The sequence below is a fragment of the Prenolepis imparis genome, unplaced genomic scaffold (assembly GCF_030444845.1).
Source record: "Prenolepis imparis isolate NDT839.2.m4 unplaced genomic scaffold, iyPreImpa1.0 SCAF_8, whole genome shotgun sequence".
Classification (NCBI taxonomy): domain Eukaryota; kingdom Metazoa; phylum Arthropoda; class Insecta; order Hymenoptera; family Formicidae; genus Prenolepis; species Prenolepis imparis.
Genome location: NW_028141166.1, coordinates 6,155,118 through 6,169,902, shown reverse-complemented (window position 1 = coordinate 6,169,902; position 14,785 = coordinate 6,155,118). Strand labels below are relative to the sequence as shown.

Sequence of the window (14,785 nt, the reverse complement as noted above, 5' to 3'; positions counted from 1 at the left end):
GCTTGCCCATGATGTTTGTGTATTATCGATATTGATTGGTTTTATGTTATTTTTGTACAAACCTGAATGATTGTGTACACTATCAACAACTTTTTTTTTTTAATTGAGTTACAATTGATTTTTGCCAACACAGAATGTTTTTGAACAACTGTCAAAATTTTGAGATTATAGGGAAGAAAAGTAATTTCTTTATTAAATATTAAAATATAATTTTGAGTATTCTGTATGTCATAAAATTTGTTAAGATTACTTTCTCAAAAAAATGTTATTTAAATATAATAATGTGAACGCGTTTTCTCTCGTATCTTCAGTTCGCGTTTTTCGTATCGGATTAATTCTAAGCGTCTTCTCTCGCAAAATCCTTGATTGCTGAAAACTGGCGTAGACGCTCTCGCGGATAAACGAGCGATCGTCTGCCAGTGCTCAACCGGCCGGAGGTAACGAATGCGACAAATTGGAATGGACCAACTTTTTCGATTAAAGTCTTCCTTGCTCGGCGCGATTCAAGAGACCGCTTTCCCGGTCACGGCAAGATTCCACTTTCAGCGACACGCAACCGGTAATAAATAAGGGTGATCTCCCTCTTAACGCTGAGGGTAGCGAAGGCGGCGAGACAGTTGTCAAACGGCGGCTTTGTCTCTCTTGTGGGATTTCATGTTAATCGTTGTAAAACGTGGAAGCAACATCGATTTATGGAACAACCATCGCGATACATAGGGTCGCGTCGTGAAAGCGATATTTCACGGTAGAAAATCCGCAATTTAATTAAATAAGACAGGCATGGCAGTATAAATCGAATCCTTCTTAATTCGATCGATTCAAGATAATTTATGGACATCTTACACATATTAAATTTTATCTCGTTTTTTTTTTCTTCCCTTTTCACCCTACTCTCCTTATTCGCTATTTTCTCTCCTTCGTTAATATTGTTGTGAACAAACTCGTATAAAGTATAACGAACTCATTAAGGCAGAATACTACTGATAATACTGCGAGAAGGTCAAAGTTTAAATACAGTTCTTCGGAGCGATTTGGTTGCGCAGTCAGCTGTTCGAACAAAACGCAAGGGGACAAGTTTCCGTTGTCAAATAATACTTTGGAAACTTGTATTACTCTCGTAGGAACGCATGATAGCAATACGTCCAGAACATCTGTATGAAAGCACACGATTTTTGTTCCGCACATCTGTAGCATATAAAGTAGACTAGAAGGGATATATTAAAAATTTCTGCCGTAAAATATTTATCGGATGTCTTTCATCAAGCGATCTTTAACGGAGCAAATTTATGGGGAGGAGAGGAGCTACCAGACTTTAATTTCCTCCCTTCCTCTAAATTCGAAATTTAAGTGTCAGAATTTTTACTTGTGAAGCATTATTTTATTTTAAGTAAATAAATTTACAGTTTATTGCATGACGTTAATTATGAGTGTAATTTAATGTTATTTAATTTAACATTAAATTACACTCATACTTAACGTTATGTAATAAACTGTAAATTTATTTGCTTAAAATAAAATAATGCTCTACAAGTAAAAATTCCGATACTTAGCTCTCGGATTTGAAGAAAAAGAAGGAATTAATCGCTCGCAAAATTATAAATGCGCCATTACATGTAGAACACGTGTAACACGATTGCCAAAAATCAATAAGACTGCCAAATAACGATTTTCAATTCATATATATCTAAATAAATTATATTATATTATTATGACACACACTATATATAATATTTGTTTTTCTGTTAGTTAATCTGCTCTAAATGGTCCAAAAAAAGAAACGAAACGTTCAAAATAAGTAGAGAAACATTTTAAAACAAGTTTTTTCTACTTAATATCTGCGCTTGGCTTTCATTAGCCTTTTTATACTTGATTTTATAAAAATGAAATTATGTTTTAAACTGTATATATTACAGCTTTGTCTGTCTCTCTCTCTCTCTTTTTATATATATATGTATATAGATATATATAAACCGAGCATATATATCTTCCCATCTCTTAACATTTGCCGCTCTGCTACTACGCACCATCTGCAACCCCTGTTCGTCATGAAATGCTCACTCGAACGGTCTTTTTTTTCCGCTAGTTTCTCACAAAAATAGAAACGTCAAGCGCGAGAGCAATTTTCTGCAAGACGTCTTTGCAGCATAGCTCAGTTGCACACGGAAACCGTTTTCTTCCTCGAGGAACCGGGTATATTTTTGCCTGCGTTTAGCGCACTTAGACCAAGTCGCCGTTGCATTCATCGCTCTTCTTTTCACCTCGAAATGCGATTTCGTAAAAGACAAGTCTCGTTACAGATATTTTCTGCATTCAATGGTTTATGCAAATCCGACGTATACATCGTTTCCTGGCGTCGATGCGAAATAAATAGGGGATTCGTGTAAGAACGATGCTCAGCGAAATTTTATCGACGTGCAGTATGATCGAAGAATAGAAAATCATCCGGAGTAGTGCATTTTTGCACACGAATTATCTCAAATTTCACGATCCATTTTCCGTTCCCGACAGTTCTCCCTTCCCTCCCCTCAATAGAAAATCACGTACGTTCTTCAAGGAAATATGAGCTTTTATAAGCAATACATCATAGTAACATCATTATTCTACGTATCCAAGAAAATGAATTCGCGCAAACTTGCAAAAAGAAATGACTATTGATCAATATAAAGTGTATTATCAAGATAGAGTTCGTGGACTTTGGGCAAATATTTATTCAACGGAGCTTATTATTCGGTCTACTGTTTGCACAGAGAACAAACTGTTCTCACGGAAGCTGTTAATTTTGGCTCGATTTGCAATTAACTTACCTTTCCCTTGTGTAAGAAAACTGGTGTAAAAGCGTGCGAATGAAAGAGGGTTGTGTTGGTGTGAACGAAGATAAAGAAAAAAGACAAACAGAAAGAAAGAGAGAAGAAAAACGATTCAGTTGGTGATGGAGCGTCGGCGATTAGTTAAGACAAAGAAGCGAGGCGTGGGGGCGAAGAAACCGGCGAAATGGAGGAGTTCTCGTTAGCCTTAGGAGATTTTCTCTCCCTTGGCGCGCTACAGCGATTTCACGTTGGCAGCTTCATTCGAAATGTTTTCCACGATAGCATCATCGTGGTCGACACACATTTACAGTCTCATATTTATCAATCACATGTCTTTTAAATCTTATAGCATAGTTTCTATAATTATCTATGATACACGGAGAGAATTTTCTCTTAGAATTTAAATGATTTCCTGAAAATCATGGTAATCATGGGACAATATGGTGTAGAAAGAATTTTATGAGAATTTCTCTGATTAATATTTGTCACAATAAAAATAATTGACATATAAAACACATTTGATTAATTTTACTAAACTGCATAGTAAAATTAATCAAACATATTTTATATTTTATTGTGATAGATATTATTATTTTTATTCGATCCGATTACCATGATTTTCAGGGTAAATTCTAAGAGCAAATTCTCTCTGTGTACAGATCAGTGGTGACCTGAGATAAGAATTTGATATGTGTAGTTTCTGATAATGTCAGCATAGCCCGACGTAAAGTAGTACACTGAAAAAAATTGTATTCTTCTTTTAGGTATTTCCTTATTTTTAGATACCCTAGACAAAATTTATTTTTACACTAACAAAAAAGTACATTACTTTACAGCAAATGCAAAAAAGAACTATAAAGAAAACGTAGACATAGTATATATAGACTTAGCATTAAGCACGAGATCTAGATTCTGAACGATTAAATTAGATTATGTTATACGTTATTTTTATTCGTGAACACTTCTTTTAAGTCGTTCAAATCTTCTCTTTCGAGTCACTTATTAACACTTTATTCATTCTAATAAAATAAAACAATCATTTAATGACAAATATATTCTTAATTTTAGAGGATATTTTAAAAAAGTTTAAGAATATCTATTAGGAGAGATTGCATAGTATACAGTTTCTTATTTCGAGAATACAATTTTCTTTATGTATACGCGAGAGATTTTCGGCGAACACTTTCGAATCGAGATTCATCTATGTTGCAGCGTAAAAACGGAACTGATGGAGGAGGGGGCCAATTCGACTCTCAGCATAGCTAAGGTCGGACCTACGGATAGCGGAAACTACACGTGCCAGCTGACCACCATGCCGGACCAACCCGCGACAGTTCACGTGCACGTTTTAAACGGTGAGGACACTTCATATATATATTTCAATATTTTCTCGACACTCTCTTATTGGATTGCTGTCGAAATATCGTCTATTCGATAATTTACCAGCTTGAGTTAAACGAAGCAGATAAAAACTGTTTGATGTGTTGTGTTCAATTAAAAATTGCACGATTTCCGAGAAAAAAAGTCCGTTCTTAAAATATTATCCGCTGACTAGTAGACAGCACTCGTAAAAGTTTGTCTCGACGACTAAAAGGCTAAGAAACAGATTGACATCGGTTATCAAGAAAGATATCGCGAGTCTTAAGTAACGAATTCATGACATTCAGCACGATATTCGCGTTTGCCTCATTACGAATGAAATGTTCGTATAGAACTTTTTCTCTCCATACAGCGTAGCTGTATACAGAGACCCGTCTATTTATTACTAAAGTACTACGTATACTCTTGTAGCATCTAATATTTATCTTGAACTTGCGCTTCGCGCCTAAAAGTCCTCTGGTATTTGACTCTTACTAGTATAAGTCCTGGATGTCGAAACTTGTTGCAAAGGATCTTCTTAAAACGCTTTCGCGCGCGAACTCTACGACGAAACTAAGTACGCAAGTCGAATTTTCCAACTACACGAACAAACTTTGCACGGTAGCTTTGATGTCGCGATATACTTACATATTATCATTTTTAGGCTAATCTCTATCGAACATCCCCCACATCGCATTCCTCGAGTCAGTAGAACATTTTCATTGCTTATTATTTGTACAGCTGCTTCTTTTTTTATTAATAATAAGTTTTTTAATGACTATCATTTTAGTTATTTTTCACTTTTTACAAAATTAAAAATGTCATAAAAAGATAAAGAGAATTATGTTATATTCTTTAACTCTGGAATAAAGTTCAAATTTTTTGTTGCGTCTTTTTCAACAAAATAAAGATACGAAAATATATGTCACAGCCAGGAGACATCTCCATTTCGCGAAAATAACAGAGAAATTTCACGTGACACGATCGTCCGATGATGGATCGTCTCACGACGAGACTCGCTTCGCGCGATATGCGAAAATAATACGTTCATAAATTCAACCGCCTCTTTCGCATCTGCGTCTTCACCTGGGAATATGCGCCGCGGAATTCTCGCGGTCCCGCAGGAACATACAAAGTGAGACTCGCGCAAACGTCATTTCGATTATCTTCCGCACAGCTTAATACGGAGGCTCGGCACGTTCTCGGTAGGAATCGAATTATACAAGATGTTTCCCGATATTTGCATCATGTCGCTCAGGCTTTCATTATAGCTCATGTACAAGAGGAACGTATGCAAACTTGGTCGGGCTATTCGATAAGGAAACGTTCGAAACTAGCTGAGCCGACTTTGATGAACTTCGGACGTGTCGCGGCTTAAACTAAGAGATGCTTTATATATTGCGTATACATTTTAGTGCGCTATAAAAGTTTGACGGGAATATCGATACCAGTTCTTAGTTTTTTAGATGGTCTAGAAACACTTAAGAATATCTTAGGGGGATTTTATAATATACCGTGCTCTTACTTCAAGAATATCATTTTTTCGGTATAAGTTCAACGCAAGAAATACTAGTGTGATCCTCTCATTCGACACATACCGTATATATTTTACATATTATATAGTATAGGGGAAGTTTATCTCCCGAACACGTCGAAGAGATACACCCGCGAGTTCCTTGTGAGTGTATTTGACGCTGTTTCAGGAGAAAGTTTAGCCGAGCTACATCATAGCGGCGCACGAGGGGGTGGCGTCGCTAGCTCGTCGCTATTCTTCCTGGCCGTCGCTATTCTTCTCGCCCAATCAAGCCAGGTGCTTAGATGAAGGCTTGACGAGCTTCCACGCGGGTTCCGCGAGAACCTCAAGCTGGCGAGAAGCACCCCGTGATCCCGATGACAAAGAGAAAGAGGGAGATAGTGCTCCAGGGCGCCGGAAGTGAACGACGCGAACTTTCGTGCGCGAACTTTTCTATCGTCGTGACAGGGGGATGATGGACATGAGGGGAAGGGCCAAAGAAAGAGAGAGAGGAAGTGTATTAAGTTTAACATATTCTGCATTGACATAAAAGATAGAGAGACGGTTGGCTGCGTTGTCTCTCGGAACGTCTTATTCTAAACCTAACGTAGATCGCACGGCATTCGAGATGTGTCTGTATCGCAAGAGAATGCTACCTCCAGTTTCCAGCGCGATTCTATTCGAATTAATTGTGTATTCAGAGTTTTTAACAAAGGATAGACGTCTCACAGTGAACGGACAGTTAGAATATCTCTTTAACCCTTCTGTCAATGCATAATTTTTCACCTTTCCATCAATGTATGGGCATCTGGGGACCTGTTCATTGACAGAATGATTAATTGGTGATTGATTTATATAACTAATTAGAATTAATGGTATTATATGCTGCCACATTTTTAAAAGGATATTATTATTTTATATAATATACTATTTATTATATAAAATGTACGAACATATATGGATTTAATTATCACTTATATTAACAATACGTCATTCACGTCATGAAGCGCCCATCCTAATTTTAGCGACAATTCGCTCCGATTTCCGCATTTACCTGCATCAGTTCCATCAAGCTTAAACGTTTCTGTAATATTATAATGCAACTCCACAAGACGCCTGCGAACCAACTAAATTACCGCAAGGATAACAAGCAAGCTGCCGAGCAGATGTATCCTCATTAAGCAAATTATCAGGTCACTGTAAAGCTGCAACACAATTATATCGATCGTGTTGTTTAGCATACACGTTAATCACACGGTATATTAACACATCTCGCCAAGTTCCAATGCGATCGACTAGAAATGACCAAACAGCTATACGGCAAAATCATAAATCTGTGCATCGAATAACCGATAACCGGTAAACAATAAAGGTCCACGACGTAAACTGCTAACTTGCTATAGCCATTGGAGTGGCTGGCTATCGCGTATCACTATGGCTGTGATAATCGAGACAAATTGTTCGGTATGTTCGATTCGGGCCCCCTCCTTCCATTTATCACCATTTTCGCGCGATTAAATTTCAAAATTCTGTGCATGTTGAAGCGTTTTTAGCTGCGAAACGAGTTAAAGTGAGGATTTGCACGTACAACATTTTGCAAATTTTTCGATTAACAGGCTTCCATCATTTCACGTAATAATATTATTTCATTATTGATAATTTATTAGCAGCAAAATTCTCATCGAGAGTCAATCGGGGCAATCGCGAAAAAGGGATTTGTCGAATATAATATTTCAAGATTATTTCGATCAGAGCTCACAAATTAGCGGATAATTACAATACTATGAAAAACGGATATACGAATAGATTATATATTGTTATATTGTTATCAAATCAGATTAATCAATAATTTTAAATGAAAAAAGAATGCCAAGGAAAATGCTAGGATTAAAGCAGTCATCGAGTCGACTGTGACTTCATTAATATCTTAATATATTATTTATGACGGAATATTAATATTGTATATTTATATAAGTTTTTATTCGCGACACAAGATACATTCAGATGTTGTATTTTAGCCCGTAACTTCTGTGAAAACAAATCATTTCGCACGGCGAAAATTAATTTGTGCCTCGTATTATATCACATCTTGCACAGCAAAATTTAAAGCGTGGCACGTTAAGACGTCATCTGAATGTATATTGTACAGAGAGATGAAGGTACACTTGTCTTTCATGCAGCCAACCAAATCTCCAAGTCGTGCCGAGAGAGAGAGTGTGTGTATGTGTGTGTGTGTGTGTGTGTGTGTGTGTGTGCGCGCGTGTGTGAGAGAGAGAAATAAATGATGCGCTATAATACATAAATTTAAACTGATTCTAACATTTTTTTCGTGAGAAAAACAAAATCACGTAATATACAATATGCATTTTACAAAAAACTTGTCTTGTCTTATTATATCACATGACGCTAATTTTAGAAATAGTTTAAATGCTAATATATATAATCTGAACGATATATATATATATGACTTTTGTTGGATAAGTATTCTTATATTTTATATAATTATATAATTTATTTTGCAGTATAAAACGATATATAACTTTTATCAGGTAAGTATTCTTATACTTTATATAATTATATAATTTATTTTACAAAAACTCGTCTCATTATATCATGATACTAATTTTAGAAATAGTCTAAATGATAATAATCTGAACGATATATATATATATATATATATATATATATATATATATAGACTTTTGTTAGATAAGTATTCTTATATTTTATATAATTATATAATTTATATTGCAGTATAAAATTATCATTTTGAGGGTAATTTGCAACACAATATTTTCTCAAATGAAACTATTTTCTGCAAATCCCAATTGGCATATTGGCATAAATTGAAACTCAATGCCCGATGCAAATCAATTACGTTCTCTTTCAAACTTTTCTTTGGTTTTAATTGAATTCAATTTTGCCGCGTTTCTCGCGCGAGACAATTTCGAATCGGCAAAAACACCGAATACGATTTAACAATGGAATATATATTGCGCATCAAGCATCATTGATAAAAAAAAAAAAAAAAAAACATGCTGAATTTCGAGTGAATCGAAGTTCGGAATGAATTAGAATTCTGCACGATCGACGGTGATGGCATCGTTTCTTCCTCCGGTTAAGTTAGGTACAGCGCGTTTCTCGTTCAAACGAGGCATTTTTTTTCCCCGCTGGGAGCTCATTCGATTTTGTCAATCTTGCTACATGCCGTGAGACACGAACGAGAACGGGAGAAGTGCACGCGAGAAGGAGCTCCTCGGGCGCACCCCGATGGATTGGATGTGGCACACCATCAATCTTCCTGCTTCGATCTCCAGGAACTCTATTTATCCGTCCCGCGAACGAGATTCTCCGATCCGGAATATCGTTCGTAACTTTTTCGCGTTTTCCCTTTCGACGACTCGTGAATTTCCACTGCGCTGAAAATCTTTCACAGACGCTACTTTCGCGAATCATGCCAAATGGGAATTCCGCCGAAATGAATACGATAACATCCACTCCATCGTTTAATTTCCAATCAAATTATAGACCAATATTTGCGTGGAATTTGCTCGCAGCCTGCGATTCAACAATGTTTAATGCGGAATCTCTCTCAAATTTTGAACTTTATCCTTCTGAATGAATAAGTAGTCAAGCGTATTAACTTAATTTGGCAATCATTTTTTTCTTCTATTTTTTTAATGTTCTTAAATACCTATAATTTAGATAACTAATGAAAGTAATTAACACCAGAGTGATCGCGCTGTTAAATGGGATGTTAAAGATCACATGGATGCCATTTATCTATTTTTAAAAAACATATTTTATATAAGCATATTATTTACTTAAATATATGTATGTACTTATCACTAAACTTCAGCTTTAAAAAAATTATTGATACATAAGAAAATAAATAAGAATATTACAGCGTGATCATTCCAGGTTGATACTAATATTTATAAATCTATTCAGAAAAAAATCTTAAGAGCTCTAAAGAAGTAAAAGCTCTGAAAGATCTTCCTCATTACCAATTAAAAATTAGCAAAGCTGCTGGCTAACTAGAATAACTTTAACATTACATCTAACACGCAACTAATATATAATAAAAATCTCACACTCGCGAAAACGTAAAACAATATTTTTTTCCTCGCTCATAGTTAAATATAATTCTAATTCATTAATTTTTCCAGAGTGCCTCCGCACGTGGGACTTTTGGCTTCGAAGCGTGAAAATGAAGGTAAGACAAAAGAAAAAAGAAAAAATTCGACTGTACGATTATATCCGACGTTTTGAAACTTTGATCAAATAAGTCTCTTTTCACACCCCAAGGGTAAGATTTCGAAGCGCGCAATATGGATAACGTTTGTAACTTTTCACATTCAACCTAGAGAGAGAACGCGCTTCCAGATTTCCCGTCTTCTAGCCCATGTGGCCGATCTAACACGCCCTGAGAGGAAAATATTCAATGCGCACCAGCGTCGCTACTCGCGTAACTTGATTCGCGTGCATTTTTCACACGTATGGCACGTGTCTAACGCACGCGTGCACTTGAGCTGGGAAAGTTTGGAAGAATAAATCGCGCGGCGAAAGAACGTTGCGAGTCTTTCCTGAGAAGAAAGAAATCTTCTTATGCGTCCTCTCTTATATGATTACACTCCAAAGTCTCTCTCATGTCACAAATTAGGTATTTTTTTTTAAGAAACTTACTATCGGACCAAATTCCCAGGAATAAAAGAAAGAACAAGAGTAATCTAATAACCTAGATCCATACATTTATAGAGAGAATTTTCTCTTAGAATTTACGCTAAAAATCATGGTAATCGTAGGACAATATGGTATGGAAAGAATTTTATGAGAATTTCTCTAATTAATATTTATCACAATAAAAAATATCTATTACAATAAAATATAAAATATGTTTGATTAATTTTACTAAAAATATAGTAAAATTTACTAAAAGTATGGTAAAATTAATCAAACATATTTTTAAAATTCTTTCCATACCATATTGTCCCACGATTACCATAATTTTCAGGGTAAATTCTAAGAGAAAATTCTCTCTGTGTAGCTAATTACAGGAGAGTACTATCGATTACATAATAATTTTTTTTTACGATCATCGAAACTCGTAAAGGCGATTCGACGTCATCCCGCTTCAATCTAGAACTATAGATAAATGGGCGTCTAACTAGCTCCAAAATGATCGCGTGTCTGTCTATTCTCCAGGTTTCTTATTAAGTTCTGCGTGTTGCACGTTCGTGTTTAGTACATCGGCAGGCACCAGTTCGACGATCGTATTTATGGTTCTTCACGCGAACACGACAAAGAGATTAAAAATGAACATTTTCGAATGGATAAGAATGGATTTTTAATTTTTATCGAACACGTGACATTTTAAAGATGCCAAAATAAAAAATATTTGTATTTCTAAAAGAGAGAAAGAGAGATTGTATGAGAGAATCTCTCATATATATGAATTCATATATATGAATATGTATATATACGAATATGTATATGTATGAATAAGAATATTATTTATAACATTTATATGAAGAACATTATAAACTGTTTTTATAAATTAAAATCTGTGTGTGCAAATCAGTAATTTATTATTGTAGCACAATATATTTGTAAATATATCTATGTAAATATATTTATAGCAAAGAGAATTCTGAAAACGACAACATAACTATAAAATTATTATTTAACTCTTATACATATATTATTATTATATATATAATAATAAAATTATTTTGACAGATGACAAAAATGGTGCTTTAGATTTCGCGAAGCGAGTTATTTAAGATGTAATTTTGTACGAATGCATCACAATTGCGATTAATGTCCCTTCAGAAGTTTTATATACGAACGCATATAATATCAACAGGAGCTGGTTCGCGCTCCTTGGAGTGTTTTAGCAATAGATGCGAAAAACATGCAACTTTACGAGGCGACGCGCGACGCTAACGTAGACCAACGCGGGAAACAAAATTTATGAATCCCTCCGGTTCTTCAAGAATTGACGACAAAGAAGCATATTGCCCGCAAAATGCAATATCGAAGTTTTAAGGTCGACGCGAGACGGCTCTTCCCTTATAAGTAACGACAAAAAAATAAAACTAACAACGTCGCGGTCGGAGAAAATTATTAACTAACATCGCGAATACGACAGAGAATTTAGATTAACATTTTATATAAATAATTAATTTAGAAAGAATTAATAAAAATTATTTTTTATTTATGTTTTAATTTAAATATAAATAAATTTTTTAAATAAATTAAAAATTTTTATGATTTTTAATTAGAAAATTAATATTTAAAATAATTATATCAATGAAAATTATAATAGAAAATAAAAAATTTAATTATTAATGAATACATAGGTGCCAGCACACTTGCGGTTAAACTGATAATAAAAATAAATTTAATTAATTATTCAGAGAAATTCCGAGTGATGCAAAAAGTATCCGAATGTTAGCGAACGCGATATTGTAGTTTGTAGAATAAAAAAATTTGAAAAAAATGTATAAAATATAAAAAATGTATAAGATATAACAAAATAGTTTTTGTATAAATGATATAATATATAAAGATTTCATTATTCTCGTATTATTATACTCGTAATTCACATGATCTCATTACGAGGCATGTATTATACATACATATTCACTCTCATTTACTCTGTTTACTAAATATATATTTAACTATTTCGTTAACTATTTGCGCAGGTGTGACACAATGCGTGTATACTAATTGTGCACGAATTTTAATGCGATTCGATGAATATAACGTGAAAATGATAACTCAGTATGTAGATATGCAGCATAGTCTTTGTGTATTACATAAACTCATGCTCGGTATGATTAATCCGATAAAACGTAGCCGCCTAAAGCTACATCTGAAACATAGCAGCTATGAGAGCATCCGTTTATGTAAATGTGCATCTTCAGAGGCAGAAGGATTAAGTCTTTTGATAAAAACGCAGCTCTCTTGTATTTTATTAAATTGTCAATATTATAAAAAATTAATGAAGAACTTTTTCGCACAGTGTGCATTACTATCAATTTTAATTTACGGCAACACACACACATACACACCCTGCTTGTACACGATAATAGGCCGGAAAATCTCAAGTATATATAAATCGGTTCTTGGTTAGCTAAAAAATTACTCGTATGCAAGATGAAAAGATGAAAATCTTTATAAATATTTTCTAAATATAATCGTTATCTTCAAATAATCACGTGGATATACGCGATGTATCAACAAAATTATCTTTTGACTGCGATACTGAGGATTTTTTTAATTCGATACGGGAAAAAATTTTTTTTCGCATTCGCGCATTGAAAAAATTCACCATCTACATAACTGACAAAAGCCATATACACAGCATATACATATTTACAGCACATTTTATTCCGTAAAATTTAAATACTTCTCTTATTATATTCGAGTAATCTGACACATTGTAAATTATATCCGCGTACATCTTTTTCATTGTTGTATAAAGAAAATAAAAAAATAGAGGAAATAGAGGAAAAATTAATTTCCGTGTGTAACGAAATAAAGTATTATAATCGGAAAGTAAAGTAATTTCACATTTCACAAATAAATTTTTTTTTAAATAATATAAAATACAAAAGCATCGTGAAAAAGACGTCCTCGCCAACAAAGGACGCTGTTATTGCATCTGTGACGTGTATAAGTAAAGTGGAAGTAACGCACACATCGGTCGATGTTATATCGTCGAGAGGGGAACCACTTCCTCCATCTCTCTCTCTTTCTCTCTCACGGGAGCTGCTGGACGCAGCAAGATAGCACGTCGGTGTCGGCATTATAAATCGTCGCGATTTCATCCCGCCCGCGTTGTATATGTCCAAGCATCTAACTGAGGTTTTGCGCATACCTACGTACGTACATACCTAACTATGCGCGTATTAGCCACGTTTTCGGGTCCCGCCTCTCAACTTGGAGAACGGAATCCAGAATTATTAAAGAGTGACGGTAAAGTGCGCACACAAGCCCCTTCCCCCTGCCGATGTGACCTAATTAAATACATCGCGCGCGCGGTTTTACAGCTACACGGCTGCGGAAAGGAGAGATTTATAAATGGAAATTGCTCGATTCACGAGAAAGCAAAGAGAGATTGGTCGAATATTCACCAGGCCGCCATGAAATATCCACAGATATCCGGATTCGAGCGATAAGTTTCGTGCGAGAACGAAAATATATGGTATTATACTCGCGGCTCGATACATTATGCTTTATTATTGAACTCAATATCGGGGGACATCACGTATTCTTAATTTAAATTAAAGGGGAAGATATGGATATGTGAGATAAAAAAATTAAATTAAATTATCACATGATCCAGATCTTTTTCGAAAATATACTAATCTTAAACTTCTGCCATATATGTTTCTTATAACTTACATTTATATCACTGAAACGCATACAAAATTAAGTATATGAAATATACATATACACACTAGCGGATTCTGATGTCGATAATGGGGGGAGGTTTTGCAAAATTATTTTATTTAATATTTTTGGTTTCATGATTAGCTTTTATTCCAGGATCAACGACGTCGATAGCTCTTTAATGTTTGTTTTTCTTTATTTATATTTTTTAAACAAATTCAGCAAAACTGTTTCTTTTAATTTGCAAGGATCCGCCATATAATATATAATATATATATATATATATATATATATATATATTATATAGATATAAAGAATTTCTCGCCTAATTATTTTCATGCAACGAAATTATACCATCATTTCGTCCTATGTCTGACTTAATCTCCTTGAATGCTTAACTCCTTGAATGCGTAATGAGTCCAATGTATCTTATACATACATATTGTATATATTATATAGATATAAAGAATTTTGCCTAATTATTTTCGTGCAACGAAATTATCTCATCATTTCGTCGTATGTCTGACTTAATCTATTACTTAACTCCTTGAATACGTAATGAGTATAATTTACAGTGTATCTTATACTTTTATATATATAATATATATAAAAAATATATTTAAAAAAATATATATATATAAAAGTATAAGATACACTGTAAATTATACTCATTACGCATTCAAGGAGTTAAGTATAGATTAAGTCA

At 34.3% G+C, this 14,785-nt stretch overlaps 2 protein-coding genes across 5 annotated transcripts in view; one reads left to right on the top strand and one right to left on the bottom strand.

Moving 5' to 3' along the window:
• Nucleotides 1-14,785, bottom strand: part of LOC145939405 (uncharacterized) — a 263,176-nt gene that overhangs the window by 219,048 nt on the left and 29,343 nt on the right. The gene's annotated exons all lie outside the window — the stretch shown is intronic.
• Nucleotides 1-14,785, top strand: part of LOC145939422 (gonadotropin-releasing hormone receptor) — a 226,649-nt gene that overhangs the window by 185,751 nt on the left and 26,113 nt on the right. For 2 of the 4 annotated variants that reach the window (XM_083043724.1, XM_083043723.1), the window contains 2 exons: nt 4,020-4,162; nt 5,870-8,052. In XM_083043724.1, the coding sequence (XP_082899850.1) occupies nt 4,020-4,162; nt 5,870-5,988 (262 nt within the window). In that variant the 3' untranslated portion in view covers nt 5,989-8,052. Of the gene's footprint in view, nt 1-4,019; nt 4,163-5,869; nt 8,053-9,601; nt 9,896-14,785 lie in introns of those variants that run through there. The other 2 variants (XM_083043718.1, XM_083043719.1) reach the window with 2 other exon arrangements.